This window comes from Beta vulgaris, chromosome 7 (assembly GCF_026745355.1).
Source record: "Beta vulgaris subsp. vulgaris cultivar EL10 chromosome 7, EL10.2, whole genome shotgun sequence".
In the NCBI taxonomy this organism is placed as follows: Eukaryota; Viridiplantae; Streptophyta; class Magnoliopsida; order Caryophyllales; family Amaranthaceae; genus Beta; species Beta vulgaris.
The window spans coordinates 55,216,966-55,241,281 of NC_079208.1; the positions used below are offsets into that span (position 1 = coordinate 55,216,966).

Below are 24,316 nucleotides of genomic sequence, written 5' to 3' on the forward strand. Positions count from 1 at the left end.
TGTTATAATTTGTTTCTTTTGTAAGATTTTCTTATAATTATATTATCATTATCACGAATTGAAATATTAACAAGCTAAATCGATACCGAATTTAGGGTGCTCTGTAATATTTTTACTTATAGGTGGGTATGGGCCGGATCAGGCCTGTTCATAGGCTCGGTCCACGGGCTTGGGTAAATAGCAGGTTGGACCGGGCTTGAAATTTTAAAATTTTGTCCACGGCTCAGGTTGGGCTCGTGCTTCCTGCGGGCCTGGCCCATGTTTTGTGTTATTTTTTTATTTTTGACAGTTTTGAGCTAAAACACAAAGGAAAGGAGCGTTCGGCTCGTAGGCCCGTGCCGGTGCGGGCCGAAAATAAAATTTCTTGATCGTGATAGTCCCGCGGCCCACGTAACGGGCTCGTGTCGGCCCGGCCCATGTCCACCTTTACAGTTTTACTCGAAGTCGACTCGAGCTTTTAACGGTCTTTCTGTTCGGCATAAAACAACTGAATTGAATTAAATTATAACTAATAGTCGTGATAATAATATAATATAATATTATTTAATTAATAATAAATTCATAATAACGGTTTATTAATAATAATAAGTTATTAAATAAAATAATAATAATAAATTTTTGGACAAGAAGAAGAGGAAGAATTAACGGATTATGAAAACTAGATAATGTTCGATAGTATTATTATTTTGCCTAGTAATTCAACTATCAAAACGTGTATTTTTTTTTTGTCATTTCAACAATGACAAGTATTATTGTTGTTATTATTAATATTATTAGTATTGTCAAGTTTGTACTTTGAACAATGACAAATATTATTGAAATGTGTACTTTTTAGGCTTGAATTATCATTTCAATATAATTAGCCGAATCATATAGAAAAATAAAGTATTAGCAAAATAATAATTAGTAATATTAAAATATTATTATTATTTGTAATCAAAATAATATTAAAAACAATAGTAATAGGATTAATAATAACAATAATAATAATAATTATAATCATGATATTAATATTTGGAATAGTAATAGTAGTTATAATAATAATTATCATTGTTTTATTATTAGAGAATTAAATGACCGAACTGAACTGATTGCAACTGGACCGAACTGAACTGATTGCAACTGGACCGAACTGAACTGGTTGCAACTGAACTGATTTGAATTAAACTCAACTGAAGGTTGGGAAAACAGGCCCTAAATCTAGTTCAATTTATCTTAAAAACTCAACTTCAGTTAAAAAATTATATTACATTTATTCTTAACTAGGTTTAGACTACTTATTTTGAATTTTTCACAAGTATTATGCACAATTTAAGTATAACTTTTCATTTAATTTCTATAATATGAAAAATAATATAGCTAAAACATATTTCTAGCCCGCTCATGAACTTTTTGAATTGAACTTTGCAATGTTCGGGTCTAGATAATTTTGAGCGGATCTCGCATAATTTGTGAGCCTGTTAAACTCACTAACACTACTAATCACAAATATGATTACTATGGAATATTTTTATCAACTAATGCGAGAAGAGTTTGACATGGCTAATATGCATTTCTGTATAATTTTTTAAAAAAGAATTTCTTATGATTTTATTATATTATCAAGTTATGATATGATTTTAATATTTTATGGAATTTTTTTATCAACTCATTTGAGAAGAGTTTGATATCGCTAGGATACATACTATTTGTTTTAAATTATAATTAGGATTGTAAAAGGAAATCTATCCTAAATAGAATTCTTGTATGGAGTAAAATATATCTTGTGATTCTTGTAAAGGAGTTCTTTTTCGTAATTAAGATTGTATCTATATTGTGTTACATATCTAGAAATTAACCTTTTTACTCCTCGGCTCATTTGGTTATTGGTACTAAATGGTGGTAATGGTAATGGTTTTTAGTGCAAATTTGTGAAAGCATTCCCATGTCAATATCCATGGTAATGCTAGTTTATCTCAAAACACCTATTTCCTTCCTAAAATTTCATTACCATCCATTACCACTTAGGAAGGTGGTATTGGATGGTAATGGAAATTTATAAAGGAAAACTCACGTTTTGACATCAAGTTTCATTACCATGAATATTAGCATTAGTATGTCTTCATAAATTTACACTTAAAAACATTACCATTACCACAATTTAGTACCACTAACCAAACATGCCGCTCATATATTTGCTAGAATCTTAACATATGGTGTTACAACCCTCTAAAAATTAGAAAACCCCCTATGTTACCTTTCGATTTCTTAAAAAGTCACGCTTATTAATATCAATTTTTTTTTTCCAAAGATATCGAATGTCAAAAGTCTATCTTAGAGACCGACAATATATAAAAGAAATAAACACTATATTATGAGACGGACGAAGTACCATTTTGTCATTAACAGTTAAGAATTGGAAAGCCCTCACTCAAATCGTATAAAGAAATGAATAATTTATAGACCCATATAAGCCGAATGAGATGATCCACCACCAAAACGGGTAATTCACTCAAAGGTGGGACCATAGGAGGAGAAGACACAGTTTTGGTTTTGTGGAAAGCCCAAGCACAAAGAAAGAGACAACTTCTCCTTAGAATTTAACTTTAACCCATATACTACTCCAAACAAAATCCTCTTCTTCTTCCCACCTTTCTCTCTCTATCATCTCCTTTAAAATTTACACTGCTATTGTTTTCTTTGCTTCCATTTTTTTGGGTTCAATTTTTTCATGGTTTTTATAGCACATTATTCATGGGAGCTCAAAAGAGCATCCATGCTGGTAAAGGTCAGTTCTTTTTTCTTTCAATTCAAAAATTTTCACTTTCAATGGATAAAATATGAACTGGGTAATCATCATATTGATATATTGAACTAATTTTTATTGTTTTTCAGCCAAAATTGATGTCAATGTTGATTTAACTCACAAATTATGTGCTGCTTTGATGCTCTCACCTTTCAGGTTTCTGTCTTTTCTATCTCATTGTCTCTTAATTCAGGCTAATTATCTACAAGTTTTAGTCTTGCTAATTTATTGATTTTTTAACATTTTTAATTTTCTTTTTAATCTTTGCAATAGGAATTCTGGAGGTCCTCTTTCATTAATTATTGGGAGGTAAGGGTTTTGCTTACACTTGTACAATTTGAGGCACATTCTTATGTTCATGTGTCATTTTTGCTTTATGTATTTTGTTGTACCTTAGCTTGTATATTTTTTTATTTTGTTTTTGAGAGGAAAATAAGTTTTTGTTTTCTATGTTAATGTTGAAATTTTGGATTGTTAGAATTAAAAAGTTTTGTTTTTTATACTTAATTTGAGGGTAAATTTTGCTATATGACAGTTTGTGCATCAAGCACCCTAATTTGTTTGGTGGGAGTGAGAAGCTTGATGTGTTTTGGGACAAGGGATTGTATGACACAAGTATCTTGGTGGCTTATAGGAGGCCCAGGCCTGAATGGCTTCCTCAGCAATCTCTTGTGGTTCAGGTTTGTTCACTATTTATCCTAGTTATATACTCCCTCTGGATTTTATTAGTTTACCCATTTCTTTGGAGCACAATTGCCGAGACACTAATTTCAACCTTAATATCTCTACTTTTTGATAAGCAAAAATTACAAAAAGTTGATATTTTGATAATACACATTGAGACGAATCCAACAAGATCTCACATAACTATATTTTTCCTTAAATACAAATTACAAGAGATAGTCAAAGTCATATATGTGAATAATATCAAAAGTCAAAACGGGTAAACTAATAAAAACCGGAGGGAGTAAGTTGCAAAATTATTATGATTTTTCCTGATATTTTTTCACTATCTTTTAAGCTATAGTGTAAAGAAAATAATAATTAAGGTTCATAGTTTGTCTACTGTACCTAGAACATTTAGACACTTTTTGGGTGCAATCTCTTATGCAAAATTATTCTGGTAAATCAGCATTCTATATCACCTGAGATTGGAGTTCATGGTTTGCCGGTTGATAACTTCTCACAATCAGGGAGTGGGGGTGTGAATCTCTGTCGCTCGTCTGTGGGTTTAGATCTGAGCGAGCCAGCTAGTTCCAATTGGAGCAACACGACCAGTATTAAATTTGAGGTGAGGTAACATGGCACAAGTTGAAACTTCTGCTTTTGATAGTTTTCAGTCATGCATAAGTTGAAGTCCGACTGTCCGAGCTTCGTATGAATTTATTCGTCGAAACTTGTATCGCGTGCAGCATGTTCGCCCTATGAGTGATGAAGGTCGCCCTATAAATCGAGATCTTGATGGTTTTCCTGTGACTTGCAGGTAATTAAGATCATAAGTTTGCTTTTAAACTCGTGTAGATGTCTAATCTCCAAGGACCTGGGCTAATCCTGATTTTTGTTGCTTTCTCCTGAATGTTCTATGTGCAGTGGAGGTTCCCATGATAGTATGGTGGTATTAAAGCAAGAAACACGTTATGCCAGGGCTAATGATAATTGCTTTAGTCGTGTAACATTCTCAACCTATGATTTAAGAAGTGACATTCTCACTGCAAATTATTTTCTAGAAATAGGATATGAGGTTCTGCTCATCTGCTGCATGTCACTGAGAAACTTTTCATTTGGATTTCAGTTCAGCTTGCAGATAGAGCAAGGAATCCCAGTTTTGTCAAAGTGGCTTGTTTTTAACCGATTCAAGTTTGCCGGGACTAAGGGTATTAAACTTGGGCCTGCTTTTGTATTGACAAGGTGACTATTTTCATCTGCATTCTCTTATCATGCTGTTATTACTGGAAGTATTAATGAACTTAAAGATGAATCGAATGATGCACAGTTCCTTTCAACTCCTGCTCCCCAAAAGAAGCAAAGGGGAGAAAAAGAAAAAGATGGAAGAAGATGAGCTTAAAAATCAGCTCACGTTAGTTGAAAGAGAGAGGGGAAGAAATGGGGGAGTATTATGTTTGCAGTTACTGAGGACCTTAAGAATAGTGAATCAAATATCTCAAACTTTGAACCCTTCCGTTTGCATGTATATACCTTTTCTATCCTTTTTGCTATTGTGCTATGAAGAGCTAAATCATGTCCCGTTCTTCATTGCAAATTATCCCTTTTTCTTGTTCTCTACTGACAATAGCAATTGGTGATTTGGTACCATCAATCTCTCTATTACTGATAATTGCCTCCTCTGCTCTGAGTCTATAATATTCCATTTGAGCTTGTTTTCCTGATATATAGACTAGGTATCTTTACGTAATATACATCTCTGTGTGTATGTCCTTTTGATCTTCACATATGCAATGCTGTACTCATATTACACATAGAATGGTCCTGATTCCTGAATAAGTTTAAGCTAGATTTTCTTTAGATGTCAGCTATCACATAATACTCAGTACTCACTTCTACAACCAGTGACATAATTCATGTTTAACACTTATAACCCTTTTAAAAAAGATATGGTACAACACTGTTATAGGAAATTATTTCCGATGACTTAAATTTCGTCTATTTACAACTTTGACACCCCATATTTAACATTTAACATTTACTGATAATATCTTCTTAACACCATGAACCATTTACTAATAAGGGTTAACTTCTGTTAACTAATGTAATTTGCAGCAGCCACTAGGGGAAAAAACTACAATAAATGCCTATCTAAACAATCCCCTAAAAAAAATACAATTCCCTCCATGTTAATTTCCAACATTTTATATACTTCCTCCGTTTCAAAATAGATGGGACATTGTGATTAAAACGGACTCCTAGGCAAAATTTCATAAGTATGTTTAGGTAGTATAATTAATTCTAGTGGTCCCATGTGAAAAGGAGGGAGAAACCTCTCCCCCAAACCTGCCCACCGGAAACCACCCTCCCTACCTGCCCACCGGAAAACCACCCTCCCCAAACTCGCCCACCGGCCATCCACCACAACACCTCCACCACCGGTCACCACCATCACTACCGAAAAACTTAAAAACAACCACCACCCGAAAAACTCAAAAACAACCACCACCACTCAAAAACAACCACCACCACCCGAAAAACTCAAAAACAACCTCCTCCAACATCACTTTCTCTCTCCTCTTTTCCTCTTCTTCTTCTAAACAACAAAACAACAACAATGGCGAAAAACAATACCCTTTCTCATCTTACTTTACCGAAAACAAATCCGAGTTAAAACAACAACAATCGCCGAATTTCAACAACGTTTTCACTCCACAAGGTTCTTCTACTCCCTCGAAACTCGGGTCATTAGATAAAATCCGGAAGAATTTATCGGAGTTTCGCCGTCGATCGTCGGTTTCTACGCCGGAATCTCCTCCTACTTTTCAGCGAAATGTCGGAAACCCTAACCCTAACATTGTCGGGCAGAATCTGTTGAGAATTTGCCGGCGAATGTGTTTGGGAGGGAGATGAAGGAGAAGGAGGGGAAGAAAGGGAAAGAAGGCGGTGGCAAGGTGGAGGTGGTAGTGGTGGCGTTGGGTCGCATCTGGTGTCGAGTTGGTGGTAGTGTCGGGTTAGTAGTGACGGTGGTGGTCTCAGAGAGGAGAGAGAAGGGTGGTGGCTAAAGAGAGGGGTGGGTTGAGTTGAGGAGAGAGAGAGATGGGTGGTGGCTAAGAGAAAGGGGTGGGTTGAGTTGAGGAGAGAGAGATGGGTGGTGGCTATGAGAAAGGGGTGGGTGGGTCATAAAAAATGGTGGGAATTGTTAGTTTTAGGTTAGGATTAATCAGATTATTAGAGGTAGATTAATGTACATAACACAAGTTAGTAAGGGTAAAATGGTAAAATTGTAAGGCAAAAGTTACTAAATAAGGAAAAAAATAACAATGTATCATCTATTTTGAAACACCCCAAAATAGACAATGTCCCATCTATTTTGAAACGGAGGAAGTAGTAGTAATGGAGAAAAAGAAAAAAAAAAAGATGAAAAAAAGAAAAAGAAAAAAAAGAACGACAATAACTAGCGGTCATTGCCCACAAAGAAACAAAGAATTAGAACTCTTACTGCTACGCTAGGTAATCAAACCCGGGGCTGCCACTTCATTATATATACATCAAGGAAAATAATCCAACCACTGAGATACGCGAACTGACCAGTATACTATTGCTCTTTCTTCTCTATGTAGGGCTTTTATTCTAATTGTTTTTCCAACCATTTTTTTTATGCTACCCCTTGTTACTTAATAGATCAGCCCTTTTCCACAACAATTCCTATTATCAAGATATAAGATCTCATGGGACAGTATGACTTCTGTTCTAAGTTATTTATCCAAGTTTGTGGCTTATGTTATTACTATGCTCATCTTTGGAATACTGCATGCATCTATGCTTTCTTGTTTTAAAGTCATATTTGAATACATATATGGTACGTTTCCTGTATCTTTTCCTCATCTTTCTTACATGAAATTCGCAACAGTGTCACCGGAGGTTCTATAGTGGGGGATATGGCTCCATATCAAGCATTTGCCATTGGTGGTCTTGGTAGTGTTAGAGGGTATGGTGAAGGTGCTGTTGGAACTGGAAGGTCATGTTTGATTGCTAACAGTGAATTGACATTCCCATTGGTACGTATTTGCTATTACGCTTAGCAAAGTATACTTTTGAGATGTACTCGTATCACTTTTTTTAAACCTGTTTCTGGCAGGATGAATTTGGTTGTCAGGTAATGCTATTGCAACTTTATTTTTCCCCCCATTGCTTACTCTTTATGTTTGGTCCTTGTGCTTTGCTGGGACTTCATGTGCCAGAATATTGTATTCTAAGGATAATTTACATTGATTCTTGATCTCAATTTACAAGGCTCGACTCTTGTTAAGCATCTTCATATGGTCCCTACCTTGGATTTGAATGATCCCCATAGATGGAGTGAGATCATAAATGGCTTATCAAATCTTTTATTCTAAAAAAATTGTCGAGTTGCTCTGAATGTTATTGTTTGGAGGAATTTGGTTTCATTTATGAAAGAACTAAAATTTCTAATTTACATGGCTAAATCTCTTTGGAGCTAAAATGATGCTGTATGTAGACAGTTCGATAGGAGAAGGAGCTTTTTCTATTTGAAACATGCTCTAGACTAAGTGTTCTTTTGGTGACATCAAAACATTGGAAGTAGAAGAACCCAGGGGATGTGAAGTTGTGAACTGTGGAGTTATCTTCCCAAGAGAAAGTTGCTTACATAGTCTCCTAATCAAGTGGAACTTCCTAGGAACAATGTCTATAAGGATTACTTCCTATGATCAACAAAAACCTTTGGCTTATCCACTACCTAAGAATTGGAACTTCATGAGAAATTAACCTCCTAGGGAGTGTTACTTCCTATGTTCAACCAGACGACCCCTAAATTATTACCAAGTGCAAGAACCAAGTTACTAGAAGTGTAAGTTCTGTGTCCAAGTCAATGGCCGAGCCTCCCAAAAACTGTAGCGAAGGGGATATCGGAGTCGCCTATGATAGACATGATTGAAGAGCATGATCTGTAAACTATTTTCGCTTTAACAAGTTCCTCCATGTTCCTTTTCATGTAGTAAGGATGAATATTAAGGAGAAAGACTCCAAACTTCTTCTCTACTGCTTTCCTCATATGCAACTATGCAAGATTTTATTGTGTGCACTCTTTACTATATTATCTCTGAGGAGTAAAATTTGGTACTATCTAGAAGATTTATGGTGAAATATATATGCTTGAAGCATTATACTGTATTTTTTTCTTGGACATATGCATATTCCAACAGTCTGTTTTCTGACATTAATTTTGGCGTCCCTTTTTTGTCTGCAGAGCAAAATGTTAGAAGGTGCAATCTTCCTAGATTATGGATCTGATCTCGGTTCTGGTCGGCTTGTTCCTGGTATGGTCTATCTATCTTGAAGCTAAAGCTCTTTGGAGCTTGTTTTCTGCTCTTAAATTCTTCCTCCATCCAACATAGTTGTCACATTGTCCCAACCTCTAATTATCAAGGGTATGGCTGATGGCATGATTTTACAGATCTACCCATTAATCTATACATTAGTTGTGATATCTATGATCTTAATTCAAGTAAGAGCACATGGAGTATACATGGCTGGAGCTGTGTTAATTCTAACATGATTTTGTTAATATATTCATTATTTAAGAGCACGTCAGAAAATTTAATAATAAACCATTTTTAAGAAAGATGAAACAGTAAATCTTCTTACTTCCGGGAGGAGGGGGAGTACATATTGTTGGAGCTGCATTAGTTGTCTTCTGTAAGCTCAGACTTAGTAGTCAATGTAATTCAGATTTCAGCCTTTCTTGTTTGAAAATGACAGGAAACCCAGCCTTGAGACAAGGCAAACCGGGAAGCGGAGTTGGGATAGGATATGGCTTACGCTTCAAATCACAGATAGGTCATTTCCAAGTTGATTATGCTATGAATAGTTATCAACAGAGAACTGTCTACTTCAACATCACCAATGTATCTTCATGAATGACTCTTGCAAGCCCTTCGAAAAATCCTCATTACGACTTTTCCTGATTATTCTTCTAGCTCAATTTTGATTTACTTCAAGTTACTCTTTTTTTAAGAATTATTTTCTATAGTAATTTTTGTAGCAAAGGTTAGTACATACGAATATAAAACATTCATCATTCTTTTCAATTCCTGCCAAAATCATGTACCTTGACCGTTGCGCGAAATACAAGACTCTTGATGTTTACAAAGTGACCTTTCAACTGATGCAAGTCTCAGACTCTCAGGCGCTTGAAACTCAAATGGGATGCTCTTCTTTGCTTGGTTTACGTCGTCTCCTAGTATTGAACAAGCCAAAATTGAGAAGGGTTTAGCTGTCATAAGCTCTCCAAGGCTCAAGTTGATTGATCTTTAATGTACCAAGATAGTTCCATTCAAAATTTCTTCAATGAGATTGTAAATTTTCCATGATGAGCTTTGTTGAATGCGTTTGGCTATTTTGAAAACATGTTTTGTGAAAAATACTTGCTTTTCCCTTCAGTATTATCAGGGTTCTATATACTTTTGTCTTCTCTCTTTTCCTTTTTTTAACAATGTGGCTTAATATTTGAGGACAGAAAGAACATCTTAATTTGGTTACTTTTCTTTTGAGATATGTTAGTTAATTCATATTCTTTTGTGTAGGATATTTTATGCAAAATCATATCTATCTTGTAACTTGCTCCATCTCAAAAGAAATTGCAAAACTTCTCCAATCACTTATTGCGCTAATTATGAGGTCCAAACACACTAGATAGACTATTGTACTTGTCAATTATGAGATTATGCAATGCAATCCTTTTGACTTAGTGGATGCACCATTCTCATAATAGAAAGGTTTTTCAACAAAAATCGACATTGAATTGTATCATGTAGATGCTTAATTGTACCAATGCAATTATGTCGTGATATCAATTGACAATGACGTTGAAGATCATACATGAGTATGTTGATAATTTAGAGTATTTGGTTGATAAATTCATGTAATGTATAACTTGAATTACTTGGTTATGGTGTCGTTATTCAAGTTGCGTTAAGTATACACATAGGTTGTTTATGGTATAGTAAACAATGGAATAATCGTAAGATTTGAAGTAAGGAAGAAAACAAGTACAAACAAGCTCAGGGTGGTAGCGTCAGACTACTGTTCGCGACTCGCGACTTCTGTCGCGGTCCACTCGCGACCCAAGGAGGGCGATGACAGATTGCTGCTCGCGACTCGGGATACCTGTCGCGACCCTCTCGCGACTCGCGACAGGCTTCCTGCTTGCGCGTGCTTCTGTTGTTCAGTTTGCAATATATGAGCGGTTTGACGGTTTCTTCTTTGTTTTGGCGTGTATAAGAGTGGTTTTATACCACAGATGAATGGGATGATTCTGATTTTATTATTCTCTAAAAGAGCACTCTCTTTCTCTCTCTAAGAATACTTGAGATTGATCATCAAACAAAATTCACAAAAACTTATTTTCATTTTGACAAGATTCATACGAGCGTGACTCTTGTTGTTCTTCTTTGTATCTCGAAGTTGAATTCCGTGCAACCCGTGCTTCGTATAGGGTCGGAATATCACTTTGATATTTCTTGAAGATGGCTACGGTACGTGAAATGACTTCGAATTTTCAGAAACTTGAGAAGTTTGAGGGTGTGGGATTCCGTAGATGGCAAAAGAAGATGCATTTTCTTCTCACTTCTCTTTCGGTGGCATATGTTTTGAGTACTCCAAAACCCGAGTTTGTGGAAGAGGAAACTTTGGAGGCCTCAAGGAGAAGGAACAAGTGGGAGAATGACGATTATATATGTCGTGGTCACATTTAAACGGTATGTCTGACACTTTATTTGATGTTTATCAATTTTATGAATCCGCTAAAATGCTTTGGGATGACCTTGAGTCAAAGTACATGGCCGAAGATGCATCTAGTAAGAAGTTCTTAGTTAGTAATTTCAATAACTTTAAGATGAATGAAACAAGGCCTGTGATGGAACAATTCCATGAAATTCAAAGGATTTTAGGAAGTTTTAAACAACACAAATTAGTATGGATGAAACTTTTATTTATCTTCAATAATAGACAAATTACCACCAAGTTGGAAGGATGTTAGAAATACTCTTAAACATAGGAAAGATGATATAAATGTGGAACAATTGGGTGCTCATCTTCGGATTGAAGAGGGCATTCGGGTTCAAGATGGAAAAGGAGGTAAATCCTAATTCTTCTACCATTAACATGGTGGAGGATGGAAAGTTCAAAGACTCAAATCCTAAGAAGAGGGTAATACTTTCACCAAAGGCAACAACTTTAAGAAGCCTAAGAATGGTGGAGGTGTTCAACAACGTGGTTGTTGGGAGTGTGGCAAGCCCGGACACTTCAAAAAGGATTGCTTCCTATGGAAGAGGAAAATGAACAAAAAGAATGAGCAAGGTGGAGGGAAAGGCGAGTCTAGCCAATCCCAAGCCAAACAAGGTACTTGTACACAACTTTCATGTAATTCAAGTTGAATTATATGTGTATGATTTCTGAAATCTTTTGTGTACAGGATGATTGTTCATGGTATATCGATTCAGGAGCTTCAAGGCATGTGTGCAAGGAGCGGTCTTCATTCAAAACCTTCAAGGAGGTGGACAATGGAGAAGTTCTATACATGGGGAATGACTCTACAGCTCAAGTTCTCGGTGTAGGACAAGTAGAGTTGGTCTTTAGTTCCGGCAAATCTCTAGTGTTAAGAGATGTTGTATTTGCTCCGGAACTTAGGCGTAATCTAGTGTCAGGAGCTATCTTGAATCGAATAGGTTTTAAAATGGTTTTTGAGTCGGACAAATTTATATTATCTAAGGGTGGTTTGTTTGTTGGACTTGGTTATTTGTGTAATGGTATGTTTAAACTTAGCATTTCAAATGCTTTAGTGAACAATGTGTGTGTTATTAATGATAATTCTTCTCTTTGGCATTTAAGACTTGGTCATGTTAATTATAGAAAATTATATTCTATGGCTAAGGATGATTTAATTCCTGCTTTTGATCCAAGTATTGAGAAGTGTAAACATGCATGCTTACCAAAATAACTAGGTGTTCTTTCCCTAATAATGTGGAAAGAGATACTAAATTGCTTGATTTGGTACATAGTGATCTTTGTGATTTTCATAGTACACCTTCTTTAGGAAACAAAAAATATATAGTAACATTTATTGATGATCATTCACGATTTTGTTATGTATATCTATTGTCTACTAAAGATGAAGCCCTAGAAAAATTTGAGATCTATAAAAATGAAGTAGAATTGCAACTAAGTGACAAGGTTAAACGGTTTAGAACCGATAGAGGTGGTGAATTTCATAATCCTAGTTATTTCCAAGCTTTAGGAATTATACATGAAACAACCGCGGCTTATACACCACAACAAAATGGTGTAGCGGAAAGAAAAAATAGAACTTTACAAGAAATGGTAAATTCTATGTTATCCTACTCGGGTTTGAGTGATGGTTTTTGGGGTGAAGCGGTTTTAACCGCTTGTTACATCTTAATCGTGTTCCTATGAAAAAGAACAAAGTAACCCCTTATGAATTATGGTACAAAAGAAAACCAAATCTAAGTTACATTAGAGTTTGGGGATGTAGGGCAATAGTGAAAGTGCCGGAACCTAAACGTAAAAAGTTAGGTGAAAGAGGAGTTGAATGCATCTTTATAGGATATGCTTCTCATAGCAAATCCTATAGGTTCTATGTTATAGAACAAAACGACTTTTGGTCGGTTCACACTATTGTGGAGTCAAGGGATGCAATTTTTGATGAAAATAGATATTCATCGGTTCCTAGACCAAAGGATATAACTCCAAGTACCGAAATTCAAGAGATTGATCAAAACGATGATCATGAGTTAGATGAACAAATTCTAGATGAAAATGTTGCATCTACATCAACTCAACCAAGGAGAAGTAAACGGGTAAGGAAAGAGAAATCTTTTGGCCCGATTTTCATGTATATTTGGTTGAAGGATCAAGAGATAGTGTTTTGACTAAATTTCCATATGTCTATAATGTGGAAGGGGATCCTTTAACATATGATGAGGCCATGCAATCTCAAGATGCTTCATTTTGGAAAGAAGCTATTGATGATGAAATGGACTCAATCATGGGGAATAACACATGGGTTTTAGCGGACTACCTCCTAAATGTAAACCAATAGGGTGCAAATGGATTTTCAAGAGAAAATGAAAATCGATGGAACTATTGACAAGTTCAAAGCCCGGTTAGTGGCACAAGGCTTTTCTCAAAAGCCGGGTATCGATTATTTCGATACATATGCACCTGTAGCTCGAATCTCCACTATAAGATTATTGATTGCCCTTGCAGCAATTCATAATCTTGTGATCCATCAAATGGATGTCAAGACTGCGTTCTTGTATGGAGAATTAGATGAGGAGGTTTACATGAGACAACCGGTTGGATTTGTTGTCAAAGGTCAAGAACAAAAAGTTTGCAAACTAATTAGATCTTTGTATGGGCTAAAACAAGCACCTAAGCAATGGCATCAAAAATTTGATGAGTAGTGTTGTCTAATGGATTCAAATTGAACAATTCAGATAAGTGTGTATATAGCAAATTTGATGACAATGGTCATGGTGTTATGATTTGCTTATATGTAGATGACATGCTAATTTTTGGAACTGATTTATCCCAAGTTGAGTGGACTAAATCTTTTCTATCGTCTAAGTTCTCAATGAAAGATTTGGGGGAGGCGGATGTCATTCTAGGAATTAGAATTAAAAGAAGCAAAGGAAAATTGAGTTTGTCTCAATCTCACTACATTGAAAAGGTTCTTAAGAAATTCGATGTTAGTGGTTGCTCTTTTGTGTCAACTCCAATGGACCTAGTGAGAAATTACTACCTAATGTAGGTAGTGCTGTATCTCAACTTGAGTATTCAAGGGTGATTGGATGTTTGATGTATGCAATGACGAGTACTAGGCCGGATATCGCATTTGCGGTAGGCAAACTCAGTAGGTATACTAGTAATCCTAGTGTACAACATTGGCAAGCTATTCGTCGTGTGTTAAGGTACTTAGGAAAAACCAAGGATTATGGTTTATCCTACAGTGGATATCCTTCGGTTTTAGAAGGGTATTCGGATGCAAGTTGGATCTCTAACAAAGAAGATCATCTTCTACAAGTGGATGGGTATTTCTACTTGGGGGAGGTGCTATATCTTGGGCTTCCAAGAAACAAACTTGCATAGCGGATTCCTCCATGACTTCGGAATTCATTGCTTTATCTTCCGCAAGCAAAGAGGCGGAGTGGTTGAAGAATCTCATGATTGAGATTCCTTTGTTGCCAAAACCGATAGCCCATAGCGATTCATTGTGATAACGATGCTGCTTTGGCAAGAGCATATAGTCAAGTCTATAATGGTAAGTCAAGACATATTGGTGTGCGGCATAGCTACATCCAAGGACTTATCAAGGATAGTGTAATCACTGTTGACTATGTACGTACAACGTATAATCTAGCGGATTGTTTTACAAAGGCCTTGGCTAGAGATAATGTAAAGAGGATGGCAATCGGTTTAGGATTGGAGCCCCTCGAGAATCACGAATGAGGGAATCTTAACTTAACGCCCAATATGACGTTGGGTCTTAAGTTCAATAAGATTAATTTCTTCATTTAGATGATTGTAGAACTTTTATTCATCCTAAGTTTATAGTTCTATAACTGTGTTGTATAAGGAGGTTGTATAACTTAATAGGTCTCTTGTTTATGCTTTTCACAGTAGCATGTATTTTAGAGATCTACCTATGTAAGTGTGAAGTTTAGCCGCTTCAAGGAGCTAGTGGGGCATAGCTTTGATACACTTATGAATAGATATGGACACAAGGCTTTATGTGTCGGTTTATAATGAGTTTAAGTAAATTTTATCTTGTGTGTATTGTATCTTCGGGTTTCCATTATGTATTGAAATTGGTTCAATCGTTATCGACACCAATTGGATACGGAAATTTGAAATGTGTACTTTACTATATGAAAGGTCAAGTTTTATACACTTTCATTTATGCATGAGATTGTTTTGTTTTGATGGTGTTTAGTGCTTATTATCTATTAGAATACTCTAAATGGGGGAGGATTGTTGATAATTTAGAGTATTTGGTTGATAAATTCATGTAATGTATAACTTGAATTACTTGGTTATGGTGTCGTTATTCAAGTTGCGTTAAGTATACACATAGGTTGTTTATGGTATAGTAAACAATGGAATAATCGTAAGATTTGAAGTAAGGAAGAAAACAAGTACAAACAAGCTCAGGGTGGTAGCGTCAGACTACTGTTCGCGACTCGCGACTTCTGTCGCGGTCCACTCGCGACCCAAGGAGGGCGATGACAGATTGCTGCTCGAGACTCGGGATACCTGTCGCGACCCGCTCGCGACCCTCTCGCGACTCGCGACAGGCTTCCTGCTTGCGCGTGCTTCTGTTGTTCAGTTTGCAATATATGAGCGGTTTGACGGTTTCTTCTTTGTTTTGGCGTGTATAAGAGTGGTTTTATACCACAGATGAATGGGATGATTCTGATTTTATTATTCTCTAAAAGAGCACTCTCTTTCTCTCTCTAAGAATACTTGAGATTGATCATCAAACAAAATTCACAAAAACTTATTTTCATTTTGACAAGATTCATACGAGCGTGACTCTTGTTGTTCTTCTTTGTATCTCGAAGTTGAATTCCGTGCAACCCGTGCTTCGTATAGGGTCGGAATATCACTTTTGGGAAAGTGTCTACACACGCCTAGAAGATTCGTTATTCATAGTATTCATCTTCTTCACCCTTTTTCTAGATCTAACAGAGTAGAGCTCAAAACTTGTTCCTATTAGATGATTCTTGTCTTCATGACCATTATTACCTCATACCCGTTTGGTTCCAATGATTAAATAAACAATTTTTTCACCAAATATCCCGACAAATTTAAAAATTCACCATATACCCTGAATATTCCAAAAATCACCATATACCCTTGAGTTTTCGAAAACGTTCACCAAATGCCCTTTTTCTAACTTTCGTTAACTCACCGTTAGCGTTATTTATGATTTTGCCATCATTAAGCCAAAACCTAATCAAACCTTCACCCTAATCCTAACCCCACCCTTAACCCTAATTCCTTGGCAGCCCCCACCCAGTCCCCACCGCCGCAACACCCCTCCCTCTCCCCCTCTTCGTTCACCGTCGCATCACCTGCCACCACACCTGATTGGAATTCTAACCTAACCGAATTTTTTCATTAGAGAAGAAGAGAGGAGTGGGGGAGGGGGTGGGTCGGATTTCTTCGATTAACCCTAAGGCAGAGGGTGAGGGAGGCCGGTGATGAACGAAGATGGGGTGGGTCGAAATTTTCGATTAACCTTAACGCATGGGGTGGGGGAGGCCGGTGGTGAAGGAAGAGGGGGTGGGTCGAATTTTCGATTAACCCTAACGCAGGGGGTGGGGGAGGCCAACGGTGAATGAAGAAGGGGTGGGGGAATCGACGGTGAACGAAGAGGGTGTGAGGGAATCGCCGGTGAACGAAGAAGGAGTGGGGGAATCGCCGGTGAATGAAGAGGGGGTGGGGGAATCGTCGGTGAACGAAGATGGGGTGGGGGAATCGTCGGTGAACGAAGAGGAGGAAGGGGAGAGTGAGGGGTGATGTGGTGGTGGGGGGTGCTGCAGCGGTGGGGGAGGGAGAGGGGTGGGGGCTGGGTGGGTGGGGGCTGCCAAGGAATTAGGGTTAGGGGTGGGGTTAGGGTTTAGGTGTAGGATTAGAGTAAGAGTTAGGATTAGATTAGAGTTAGGATTAGATTAGAATTAGGGCTTAATGATGGCAAAATCATAAATAATGCTAACGGTGAGTTAACGGAAGTTAGAAAAATGGTATTTGGTGATCGTTTTCGAAAACTCAAGGGTATATGATGAATTTTCGGAACATTGAGGGTATATGGTGAATTTTTAAATTTGTCAGGGATATTTGGTGAAAAACCGTTAAATAAAAGACTTATACACGTAACTCTTATTGTCTTATATCTTGATATAAGTTCAAAAGATATGAACAAATAGGAAAACTCAAAAGAGGGAGAAATAATTAGGTGTTTCAAAACCATTACATTTATGTGATCCTGATTAATAAATAAAACCAATTATGTTTACTTCTTTTTCCTCTAACCTATTAAGCGTAATCCTGATTAATTAAACGTGATAGTCGTGAATTTTTAATTCACATAATAAATGCTTGCAAAGGAGGGGGTATAATCGTGTAGGCTACTAATTAAGATGATCCAAATATATTTTCACTACGAAAATATCCAAATTTACCCCCTCAAAAAAAAAATTCCATATTTACGTACCGGTAGACAATGGGTGACAAATAGCCAAAGTAGGTGCTTAATGTTCCTAATTTGTGTTGTTATTATGCAATCAATTAAATTCCTAATTAATTGAATTTAGGTCACCTCTTTGTTGGCTGATTGCTATCATAAGTTGTCATCAACTCACCAAACCATTCAAAAGCAATCGTACATTCGTATGTCAACTTCATTGGTTTTGTTAGGCCCACTTTCCCTACCTCGTGTAACTTCTGGTCTTCTGTAACACTTTTTATTAAAGCCTTTTTTCAGCTTGTACTAGTAATTACGTAGGATGATAGAAATGAATAAATGGATATGGACCACTCATTTTTTTTATCGAAAATTAAAAAAAAACTTAATACTCTTCTCGTTATAAAATAAATACAACACTTACCATTTTCGAAAGTCTCAAAATATATGCAACATTACTCTATTTGCCATTGAATTTTCTTTGTATCTCTCTTCATTACATGGATCGTTTTTATCTTGTCTTCTCTCTTATTATACTTATTGCAAAACAAAGAAAGTATTAAAAACGTGACAAAAGAATTCAAAGATTTGAAAGGCAGAAATATTGCAAGTAAATGGGCATAAAATGAGTTCAGATTTTCTTTGATAGAGATACTAAGGTTATTAATTCATATACGAGTCCTAAGAAGGAAAATTTGTCTACCCACCGGGTAGACTACCCATCATTAATAAAGACTTGTTGAACGTTATGATAATGAAATCCAATTCAACATACTTATTAATTTTTAATGTTATATTATTAGTAGGTTGCCTACCCAGTAGGTACGTGTAGCAATGTCCGTCCTAAGGTTACTAACAAGTACAAATGGTGTTACTAATAATTCTGAATTCATATATGAAATTACTTATAATGCTACATAATCATTTGAGGAAGCAACGTGTCACACTAACAACGGGTTGATACTTCATTTATAAAATAAAATAAATAAAGAAAAAGGATATGCATGTTTGCCAAAATATTATAAACCTGTTTCTTTTTGTCCCTTTTGGTTAGTGGTGTGTCATTAACTACTCCACAAATCTATAAATGGATTAAGAACTTTCCATCTGTTATGTAGTAATTGCATTCCATCTTGTAAAAACACATGTTCTAATTTATATTTTTTTTATATCCATATAAGCCACGAAGACAGTATAAAGTACAAAGAAAGAGAGGGGAATTCGAACCTGTGACCTATCATTCAGAATACCTCAATTTTAACCACTAGGCCAAGACATCCTTAATACATGTTCCAACATATGCTCTCAAATGAGTGTAAGGAGACCTTATAAAAGTACAAATAATTGAGTACATTATCCTAACTCAATTTTAGTAGGTGCACAAAGTGACGTTATGCATCATTAAATTAATTTTCACATCAACTACTTAGCATAAGTAGCATTTACTATTAGTAAAGTATAATAGCTACAAAAACAAAGATCCACATACTTGACAACAACAATTAACAAAATGGCAACATCAAAATATATATACTATAATAAAGTAGGGTATGTCTGAAGTTGAATGTGTCATTATTCAAAGAACACCTTACATAAACATCAACCTAATATCAACTTGTAATAAAATAAGCTTCATCTAGCATCAATTCTCAAATATAGTCAAAAGTATTGATATAATGACCACAAAACAAGGGTCAAAACAAGAAAGATTTGAACAAAAGATAAACAACAAAGCATTGCAGATTTGCAGCATCATTTCAATTCTAATTGAGCATATCTTATAGAAGTATATAACAACAGTACGAGATTCTAACTTTTGAATTCTCACTATCCCTACATTGAGGGGACGGGTTTAAGAGCAAAGGACATTCACATTCCACTACATATCAACAAAAGTCGATAGCCCCTTCGCCCTCATCAAATATTCACGCTACTTGATATGATATGGTACAAAAACATTCTTTACCATATATGTACAGAAATACTAGCGATTCTAACAACAACGAGTGACAAATTCTTAATGTCATGGAGCTCGTGATATGGTACAATTCAAGAGATTTCTGAACCAACATACCGGTAGTGTAGTTTGGTTGTCGGTAGTTGATTCTTGCATTGACCACCTTCAAGGTAGTTGGTATGAGGGAAAGCATCTTAGAGGTTGCTAAAACAGATCTTCTCCCACTTCAAAGGAATAAAATTTTAGACCTGAAACGGATTGGCAGAAACAAATTAAGTTAAACTGAGATCAGCATGAACAACAAATTTTTTAATACTAATAATAGGTAAAACAATGATAGGTTCTACAAATACTAGGGTGTTGCCATTTAGTATTTAGCAAGAAAAATACTCTGGCTCTGGAAGCCGAAAGGTGGCGGAAACGGGGAAACCTCAAGTTCCAGCCATTTCTGAGCTTTATTAGCACAGAAGCGGGAAGAAGAAATAAAAATGGAAATGAATTATATCATCAATTCCTCAGCTTTGCAGGAAAGCAGGAAATCCATGTCTTTTTCACATCTAATGGACCACTATGTTCCCTTTTGCTTTCGCTCTACAGCTATGCTAATTTGTCATCATATATGACTAATTCCTATTTTGACCAATAATTGGAAGATGACAAGCAACCTATACAGTTTCTATCTAAAGTAACCAAAACATTCAGCATGTTCAATGATGAAATCTTGCAACATTATCATATACTAACTAATAAGTTATTAAATAATAAACAAGAAACTGTAGCTTCAAACTAACTCGAATTAACATACACAACAGAAGCTTAAGAGGCCAGAATGTGTAATGTTTTAGTGAATGTAATAAAAAGGTCTAAAACTCAAGGAGGTTGCCCTTTAGCCTCGGGGATTTGATAGCGGCAAAGGAAAAATGTGGGGTTCCGATCAACAGGACAAGTATAAAAAGAGGAATGAGTACCTCATTCATCAGTTAACTTTGCAGGAAAGCAGTAAATCCCAATCTTGTTCACATCTGATGGAGTATGGACCACTATCCTTTGCTTTACTTTCTTTCTATAGTTAAGCTAATTTGTAGTCATTTATTACTAAGCACTACCTTAGCTAATCAATGAAAGATGACAATTGACAACAAGAATATGGGCAGAAACAAAATCTGTGGTCACCAACATCATCAAAGAGCTTCAAAATGAATGACTTTTATCATTGAATTATTAGCTAGTGAACACTTGCAACTTTAAGTAGCCGAAATCCAATGATTTCACAGGACATTCCTTAAAAGTCACTTCCTGATAACCTTGTGTTCATACTTCAAACACAAACTGAGCAAGCAGGGATCTGAAGAGAAAACTAATCTTCACTAGAAACCTTCTTAAACTACACTAGAACAACGCGAAAATGAACCAGAATCAACCAACAGCAGCTTCATAATCTGCTAATAAGCATCCTAAGCAGGACAAATCTACAATTCTAACAACTACATCCATATAATTCCCGATTTCCTACACTATAATGCAAGTCATATCAGATCAAATCAAACAATTCTCATGTCTAAAGCAAGCAACAACAGGCTACAAAGTTGACACATCAACCAAGTAAGTAACTAGTATCCTCCAAATCAAACAAAAACACATTAAAGGCCAATAACTAAAGCAGGAAAACAAAGAAAAGAAATCTTCACTCACCAGACAGCACAATCAACATCTTCAGTCATTGAAGATGACAGTGTCAGCCATTTCCATCAAGGGGTTCAAGCAATCGGGTGAGAACTTCCTCGCGAACAAGTAATCATTAGTAAAATTAGACTGCCTGAGAGTGTAGATCAACTCAGGCGTAACCTCAGGCGGGCGATACATATGTGGGTGTCCATTAACAGTTCCAGTCCAATTAACCCTTGTAAGAGTATACTGAGTACATCCATTAGGATCTTTCATAGACAACAATGTAGGGAAATAATGCTCCTCAGGGTAACAAGAATCAGTCCTATAACAAGGAAGCCTAAATTTCCTCCACAATTTCCTATCCTTCAACACCATCAAAGCATGCTTCTTATTCAACACAAAAAACTGAGACCCAACACGAAATTTTTCATAGGGAACCTCAGGCATCATCACATTCCTCCCTCTAGCAACATATCTTGTAGGAAGAGTTGTCTCATTGTCAAGAATTTCTATAAAACTCTTATGTGGAACATGTCGAAACCCGAATCGATTACTCCCCAATAGGGTTTTATAAACATAATCAAAGGAATGCAATGGAATACATGATTGAGAAATCAAAGCAAAGTAATAATTCAAAGGATCATCTAATATTGCAGCAGCCATTAATCTTTTTGCAGCAGATATTAAAGTAGCAGAAGATCGTTCAGTGTGCTTACTTTGTATGAATCTAGCTCTGAAAATACCACCTGGGTCTTTCACATCAGAATCTGGGTCAGCATGAATGTATATGTTGAACTTTTTTGGTGATGAACTATTGAAGAAAACTTCCCACAAAGGTGAAAAAAAAAGATCAGTGTTTGTAAGAAATAAAAATGCGATCTTTAAAGTGGGATTATGAGAACCTAATCTTGAGAAAGAGAAAGTTGATGAAGAAGGAGATGAAAATGATGATGAAATTGCACGATTGAACAAAGAAAGATCATCAATTTCATCTGGTAGAGGGATTGGAAGTTGCTGAGGAGAGAGAAAATGAGGAGCAAAAAAGAAGATGATTGGAAGAGAAAAAATAAGGGAGAAGATCAAAATGTAGTGAGATTGCAACATTCTGATCATTTCACAAATTCAAGATCAAAACTTTTTTTTATTGGGGGAGAATTTGGGATAAAAACAGCAGATTCATTTGTTTTTTCAGTCAGTTTTTTACATGAAAGAAAAAGATTAAGAGTAGTTGTTGGGTTTTCTCAGGGTTTGTGAGAAGAAATATGTAGTGAAACAAAGTGAGAGATGAAGATGAGAGAGAAGAGAAATAGAGAAGAGTTTGGTGTTGAGATTAGTTGAAGAGTTGAAGGGAGAATGGAAGATAGATGGGAAATTGGAATGGACTAAGACTAATGGAGGGAGTAGATGATATGATGATATCATAGCCTAATAGGGTTGAGATTGGGTTATACATTTATTTAGACCAAAACTTTCCTTTCTTGTCCTTCTTGGAATCTATATACCTTGCTCATTTTCCTTCTTATTGTTTAACCCCTAGTCCATACTCCATAGTCCATACCCCTGTGTCTCTTTTTTGTAATTTTTCCCCATTCATCTCTTTTTAATGGTTACATTTATACCCGACAAATAGACTCGTATCCCTTGACCTGACCCTAAATCCGATATTCACCCGAAAAATAACAACCCGAAATAGAACTGAAATCCGAAATAACCCGACCCGAATTAAAATAGACACGAACTCGGTCTACTCGAATTCGAATCTACCCGACCCGAAATTGACCAGATAATGATGACCACAATCCATCCCCGACCGAAAAGTTGTCATATTAGTTACTCTGTAAACAACTTTAAGGAAAATATTGTCATGAAATACTATATATAATTTAGCAATTGTCCATTAATTATTTAATTTATCATTAGTCTTATGTGTATTTTATTTATTTGCGAAATGGGAAATCCGATCTAACCCTACACGATCTAACCTGACCCGATATTAACTCGTACCCGAAGGAACCCGACCCGAGCATAACCCGAACACAAAGTTGACCCGACTTGTATGACCAGTTTGCCACCTATAGTTATATTCATATTTTTCACAGTTTTCACGAAAATTATGTATTGTAAAGTATTATAATGAGATGAATCAAACAAGATTTCGTGTTACGATGTTTTTCTTTACTTATATAAAATTGAAAAATGTCAACGTTGTCATGTGAATAGTACCCTGTTATCCCACAAGTAGTTAATTAGTAGCAATTTTATATATATATAGAAAAAGACAGAGGGAGTATGAGTGGTTGAGTACCATGCGATTATAATTATTTATGAATACTTGCTATATTGTTGTGGGTACAAGTATTTAGGAAAAGAGAAAAAGTATAGTAATACTACGTCTATTGAAAAATAGATGACATGGTTTCACTTTAACATTATTCACACACTCTCTTTTCACTTTGTTTTGTAATTTGTATCTACGGAAAAATATAGTCATGTGAGATCTTGTTAGATTCGTCTTGATATATATACTTTCACAATATTAATATTTTTAAAAAATTTTACATTTAGGGAACCAAAGATATTAATTGTTAAAATTATATGCTGGCAAGTGTGTCCGGAGAAATGTGTCAATTATTTTGAAATAGAGGTAGTATTTAGCAGTTATAGGTAAGAAGATGATCGACAATATATAATAAAGAGGAACATTGATATTATTTGGTGACTATTTTTTTTTTTTGATAAGGAGAACAAGCTTAGACTAACACTCTAGTCCGGGGGCCAGCCTAAAACATCATTTCGGATGATAAAGGAGAAATTCATACAATAAGGAGGAAACCAATAAAACATGGAAGGGTAGTCACGCGCCTTTCTAGCCATGAAATCAGCAGCCTTGTTAGCTTCACGAAAGCAGTGACGAAACTCGCACATCCGGAACCGCGGAGCATCCACACCCGCATCT

The 24,316-nt window shown here is 35.9% G+C and overlaps 2 protein-coding genes across 2 annotated transcripts; one reads left to right on the top strand and one right to left on the bottom strand.

Moving 5' to 3' along the window:
- The first annotated feature begins 2,557 nt into the window (after window positions 1-2,557).
- On the top strand, window positions 2,558-9,933 carry LOC104899865 (outer envelope protein 39, chloroplastic). The gene is made up of 11 exons (XM_010687149.4): window positions 2,558-2,767; window positions 2,875-2,941; window positions 3,059-3,094; window positions 3,321-3,465; window positions 3,918-4,076; window positions 4,198-4,268; window positions 4,376-4,454; window positions 4,578-4,693; window positions 7,362-7,509; window positions 8,721-8,790; window positions 9,233-9,933. The coding sequence occupies exons 1-11, from the start codon at window positions 2,734-2,736 to the stop codon at window positions 9,388-9,390; spliced, it is 1,083 nt and encodes a 360-aa protein (XP_010685451.1). The 5' UTR covers window positions 2,558-2,733; the 3' UTR covers window positions 9,391-9,933.
- Window positions 9,934-19,457: 9,524 nt separating this feature from the next.
- Window positions 19,458-22,826, bottom strand: LOC104899866 (hypothetical protein). The gene is made up of 2 exons (XM_010687150.4): window positions 21,385-22,826; window positions 19,458-19,940 (listed from the first exon to the last, which is right to left on the bottom strand). The coding sequence occupies exon 1, from the start codon at window positions 22,471-22,473 to the stop codon at window positions 21,406-21,408; it is 1,068 nt and encodes a 355-aa protein (XP_010685452.1). The 5' UTR covers window positions 22,474-22,826; the 3' UTR covers window positions 19,458-19,940; window positions 21,385-21,405.
- Between the last annotated feature and the right edge of the window lie 1,490 nt (window positions 22,827-24,316).